General features: G+C 53.1%; 1 protein-coding gene across 1 annotated transcript; it reads right to left on the reverse strand.

The window, feature by feature from the left end:
- Positions 1-1,044: 1,044 nt before the first annotated feature.
- LOC141419833 (PWWP domain-containing DNA repair factor 4-like) lies at positions 1,045-3,407 on the reverse strand. Its single transcript, XM_074063596.1, has one exon. The coding sequence runs from the start codon at positions 3,220-3,222 to the stop codon at positions 1,045-1,047; it is 2,178 nt and encodes a 725-aa protein (XP_073919697.1). The 5' UTR covers positions 3,223-3,407.
- Between the last annotated feature and the right edge of the window lie 2,825 nt (positions 3,408-6,232).

The following is a 6,232-nucleotide window of genomic DNA, read 5'->3' on the forward strand; positions in this document are numbered from 1 at the left end:
GAAGGTGCCCAGCTTGGCCCTTGAACAACAGCTAAAGCTCAGGTGACTTGAAACAAACGACCTCGTCTGAGGGGATTCAGGATCCAGGAGAAAGTGCTTGCTTTCCAGCAGTTTGTCCTCAGTGGATGGGCTTCTCGGCAGCCAGCCGGGACTCCCAGGTGCAGAGTAGCTAGCCCCTGAACAGGCTGACCGGGTGCATTGCACTTGGGGACAGAAGGCCATGGGAAGAGGACCCAGTGGCCTGTGATGAAGACAGCCAGTGGCCTGTGTACTTCAGGAAGCCGGTCAGCCCTTGAAGGGCCATTCTCAGAGGTGGAATTTCAGGGGCACACGGAGTTAACAATCCAGGCTGACAAACGGTCACTGCACGCTGATGATTCCCCCACCCCGTATGGACAGCAAGCAGCAGATCCAGGAACCCAAAGTGGGTGTTTGAAGATGTACCGGAAGGCACTGAAAACCTATCCCTGCCGCTGGTTTCAACCCTCAGAACTGTTTTTTTTTTTTCTTTTAAAAAAAGTAAAAAAGAGGCCTAGCAGGGAAAACTCAGGAATTATCTTAAGAAAGAGTCCAACAGTTTATATCCATGTGTCTCCGGAAGAATGAAAGATCCAGAGGTTTCTGGGAAAACATAGACAAGGTCTGCAAAGTTTTTTGTTGCTGAATAGCTGACACCAGTGCCTTTTTGTGTAGCAAGCAAACAGGCACACATCTTACTGGCAAATGCCAAGTGTGTCAAAGGAGAAGTGATGATGAGAAGCAGTGGTGTTTTCCTCAGAGACTCTGGCCAGCAGGCCTCCGGCAGGTTAGATGGACATAGAGCGGTTGCAGTCTTTGGACCAAATACTTGGGGAAGAGGTTGGGAACAAGAACTGTCAAGGAACGAAGGAGGCCCACACAAAGGAAGGGACACGAAGAGGGGGATCCAAACAGAACAGAGACTCAAATCTGCACAACATGGGTACATGGCACGGAGAGGGGGTGACACATTTCCAACAGACAGACAGGCATGCCACCTGGTGAGGGAAGCAAAGGGACCCTCTCCTAGGTTAGTGGTGCAGGAGGAGACCTGAAGGACTGATTGGCGGTTGCTGATCTCCTCCTCCTCCTCTCCTTTAAGATATTCTTGTCAAATAGCTCTTTCTCACGCCTGTGCACAGGTGGCCCTTGCAGATACTTCTCTTCTGCTTCCTTGTAATCCACTCCATCCAGTTCGGCAATTGACCAAATGATTGCTTCTGGCAGCAGAACTTCCACCACGAATCTTACTTTGTCGCCCTTCATCATAGCGAGTATGGTCTCGTCTGTGTGCTCGTAGATCTTTTGTAAATGTTTGACCACGGTGAACAACTGATCCTCGTCCTCCAGGTAGGTCTCGATGCAGAGCATGCACTTGCTTGTCTCCAGAAAGGATGCCAGCCACCTGGACGGCTTCCAGCCCTTCACGATGTCCAGGAGGTGGGGGTCGGCCCCCTTTCTCCTCACGATGAAGTCTACCAGCTTCTGGTTGTGTCTGTCACACGCGGCCCTCATCCGGTCGGGGAGAAGTTTCTTGCAGGGCCCCTTCCTGCCCAGGAATGTCTTCTCCTCCTCCTCCTCCTCCTCGGAATCGTCCAGCTCGGCATAGTTCACCTTGGGGAAGTCACCCTCTCGCAGATCACCCTCTTGGATGGCTTTCCGAATTGGGTAGCTGGCGTCGGTGGCGTAATAGTGCAGGAAGGGGCCTGAGAAAGATCCCCGGGCCACCCCTTCCCGGTAGTGGGCAATCAGCGAGAAGCACCAGTTCAAGCCCTGCAGGTGTGCTCTGCTGGCTCGCCTCAGGAGCTTGAATCTCTCATCGCAGTGCAGGGGCTTTAATCTGCGCAGAGGGACGCGGATGCCCCTGCAGTCCCCGCGCAGGCTTGCCTGGATCAAGAGCACCCTGGCTGTCTGGGTGGCTTTGTTCACACTCTTGACCACGGCCGGCCAAAACGGATGATCCTGGAATTGAAACCAGACCATCGCTCCTCTGTCAACGGCACCGGGCTCCTGGCCAAAAGCCCTGCTCACGGTTCGCCCGTCTAGTCCACCGCAGAGCTTGGGAATGCTGGCGAAGGTCTGAGCAGCCTTTGAGCGCACCTGAGGTGGACGCTCTGCTCGTCCTCTCTCAAAGGCTGGCAGCTGGTGCTTCCTTTTCCTGTTTGCAATCCGGAGAGAGTAATGCAGGCTCGGGTTCTGGGACTCGGGCGACTCCGCCGCCCCTTCCAAGCCTGGCTCCGAGGCCCCCTCGCCAGGGTCCTCCCCCATGCTTCTCAGGAAGGTAGTGCTCCCTTGGGGCACAGGAGCCCAAGTCCCTGGCCAAGGGTCCCAGGCCTCTTCCTTCAGAGCTTTGGGCCCGGTGGGGGCCTGCTGCTCCTCCTTAGCCCACACGCCCTCCCCCACCACGGGGGGACTTGAGGGCACAAGTGTGGAGGGGCCCGCCTTGTTCTTGCCCTGCTGTTCACCAGCAGCTCCTAAAGGTGTCAGGGAGTTTGCGGGCGCACTGGTACTTTGGGATGCCTTTGCTTGCATTTCGGCTGCACCAGGGCTGACGGCTGTGTGCACCTGGGCTGCCCCACCAGGCGGGGCATCCTCCTTCTCTGGAAGCCGCACCAGCAGGGATCTTGGGCCTCCCCTTTGCCCAAGCCTCCTACGGAGGGTCCCTTTCTGTTTCCTATGTTTCCTGGGACGGCGAGGGTATGGGCACGGGTGGGAGCAAGGGCAAGAGCTGGCACAGAGGCAAGCACGTGGGCGAAGGTGACCACGAGGGCGAAGGTGAGGGCCTGAGTGGGCTGGCTCTGCCGGTCCCTTTGGGGACGCCAGAGGGGTCCCGTGCTCCTGCGGTGTTCTTTCTTGACCCAAGGCCATTCTCCCGTGCACAATCTCCAGTGCCACTCTAAGGGCCTTTCTGTACACCCTTGTTTGTCCTGATGGGGCAGTGTCCTTCCATGTGGCGACTCCTGGTGGGTCAGTGGCTGCCAAGGGCATCCCTGCTGAGGAGGCCAGGGCTTCAATTCTAGACACACTGAGGGCCGTGATGTCTGTGCTGTTCACTTGGATCTTTTCATCTGTGGAGAGGACTTCAACTTCTAGGGGAAACAGCCCTCCCCTATCACTTGTTGCTGAAGTCCCCAATCTGGACAATACCTTTGCTGGCCACAAGTGGCCTTTCCATCTGCACAGGACGTACTCGGCAGCGTCCATCGTGACTGGACTCGTGTGGCAGGAGGTGATTAAGAGAGCCTGAGGCTCCTGGCTGCCATAGTCACTTCTACTGCAGCTCACCCAGCTCTCCTCTGGCCTAGGACCACTGGGGCTCGCAGCCTGCTTCAGCTCTCCTCCCTCCTGAGTCTGCCGAGACACCTGCACATGGGGCGTCAGTGGGGATGCAGGAGTGCACTGGAATTTGGAGAAGGGAAAGCAGAAATGTGTCAGAAAAGAATCTTCCTTTTGTGGAAGGTAGAAGCCCCCTGCTCAGTGAGATTGAGAAGAGAGAAAATAGGGAAATACAAAAATGTGTCCTCCACAGAGAGGCAGGCAAATGGCACATCCTTGGGGCAAACATACAGAAGGCACCAGAGGAGCGAGCTCCCATACCTCTGCAAACCCTACTTGTTCTTCCAGCTGTAAACACTGCACACCGGACAGCATCCTAGTGGGACCTGCAGGTGGCCGTCATGTCAGGGGCCCATTTCTCGTACTGCACGCTCGGAGCCTGTGGCTTGGCTTGGGCTTGCCCCCTGGAGGGATGCTTCCATGTTTTCTTTCTTGGGGTGCTACTTCTGCCCCGCCCACCCCAGGAAGCCTGAGGACATCTACTGCACACATGCACTGGGCATCAGGGAGATGCCATATTCAGAGGCAGTGAGGAGCAAAGGAAACGGCACCCCGAAAAGTCAATGGGAAATGCTGGTATGCGAATGATTGTTACGTGGAAAAGGCTTACCCGGGGTCACGTGGATCCCAGCAGGTCTGGTTTCTGAGCTGGCTCTCTGGACTGCCAGGCTGCGGCTGCCTGTCTGTAGACCCTTCGTCCCGCTCCGGGCCTCTGACCTGCACCATTCTTCCAGGGATTCAGGGCACCCGGGCCCCCAACCTGTTCCCTCTAACGTGAACCTGGAAGATCCAAAACAGATGGGAAACCATTGCCACTTAAGGGATGACCGAGTGCTGGCTCTCCCTCTCCCAACTCCAGAGCACATGCTTTGTGAAAGCGAAGTCAAATGCTAATCCCATCCATAACGGAGATGTCTAGTTTCTTCCCGCTTTTGCATCTCACCGCAGTTCCACCCCATTCCCTCTGCTTGTGGAGGCTGAAGGCGAGTCTCTGCCCTCAGAACAGTGGGGCCTCCTCCTTTCAGACAGCATCTACCATGGACGTGTGGCTTTCCTACTAGCAGTCTAGGTGCTGTGTGTGTGCGCGAGAAACAAAAGCAGGGTTTCTCTGATTCTCGAATAACGTCAGCTGGGCTTGCAGAGAAGATGAAATGCACAGGAAGAAAAATAACGGGGTCTACACACCACAGCATCACAGCCTCTCCCTCTTACTGTGAGGATGTGGGTACTTCCAAAGCACGGCCTCTACGTCCCACTGCACCCTCATACACAGGGCACGTGAGGCCAGAGTTCCTAACCCAGGAGCACACTGGGACACATCTCCTTGTGAACGCCTGTTTTCCTGCATTAGATCTGGGAATGTCTTTGCCCCAAGGTTCCCGTAAGTTTTCCAAATCATATCTGCCGAAAATTCCAACACTACAGAAACGCGTCTGTAAACCTAGCTACTTGGGAGGCTGAGATGAGGAGAATCAGGGCTCCAGGCCAAGTTTGTGAGACCCCTTCTCTAAAATAAACAGAGCAAAATGGACTGCAGGTGCGGCTCAAGTGGTAGAGCACCTGCTTTGCAAGCACAAGGCCCTGAGTTCAAACACCAGTACCACCAAAACAAATGTAGAAGACAGACCACTCTTCTCTGCCCACCTTCTCACCCCTAAACACTCAGTTGGATGCATTCCACTTTTCTCTATTATCCATTCACTGTACAAACGTGTATGATAATTCATTGCTATGTTTCGAGTCATGACTACCTGGCTGTGAAGAAGTTGCTTCCTACATAAACGCATGTATGCATGTCTTTGGTCGCATACGCTCGTAGGTGTAATATGAAAAGTCTGATGAGGGAGAAATAGACTCACTTGGGGAATAATGTGCAATAAACCTTTCCTGGATGAGTGTGTGTGATCAGACAGGTTTGGCGGGCTCTGATTGAGCACACAGAGTACTGGGCTGTCAAGCACAGATGTGGGTCATCTGAGGACACACAGCAAGAGTGAGAAGGAATAACAGGTGACTCAGCTGCTTCAGTGTCCCCTCATCCAGCTCGCCCAACTAAGCCGGCGTGCTCAAGCACCCAAAAGCCCACCACACCCCAAGTGCATACACACGCATGCACACACACACTGTTAGAAATACAAGATGCCCGGCGTGCATGTGTGCAACACATGCTTACTGCCTCCACACAGTCCTGCATGTGTTTCTGCTTCCAGCGTGCATGTTATTCTTAGCTGATTTTGAAATCCTACATGGAAACCCCTAATACAACATTTACACATATTATCTCAACTAGCAAAAACCCTTGGTCCTTGCTATTATGCCTTATACTCTCTCTTCAACAAAATTTGAGGAAAGGGCAATATTTACATATACAAATTGGACTGTCTATTAAGCAACTGTAATTCAATCACACAGGAATTCTTTCTGCATGTGTGAGTCCACAGGCTTCAGGAATTTTATTCCATTTATACATGTATATTTCTGTAAGGTACTTACAAGGCCATAAATTTTTGCAACCTATTTAAATAGATTCAGAATTACCATTTGGCCACATCTTTTCAAGTATGAAACACTTTAACAGAGTACTTTCAACAGGCAATCAAAATGCCGTTGACAGTTATTTTTCAGGTTACAATGGCAATACCTCCTGCAGAGGGACAACAAGAGGGGAATGTGCTAGATCAAATTATTAACTGCTCCTCTCACCACATACTGTGGCCCATGCCCAAACACCTTCTAATGGGCATGCGTAGAGCCCTTGCTTGTGCTGTTCTGCTCATCCTCTCTAGTGATGGGGAGACAGCCGTCTGCTCTCCCTCAAGAGAGATAGATAGGTAAGTAGGCAGATGGATGAAAGGGTGGGTAGACGGATGGATGGATG

The sequence above is a fragment of the Castor canadensis genome, chromosome X (assembly GCF_047511655.1).
Source record: "Castor canadensis chromosome X, mCasCan1.hap1v2, whole genome shotgun sequence".
NCBI lineage: Eukaryota > Metazoa > Chordata > Mammalia > Rodentia > Castoridae > Castor > Castor canadensis.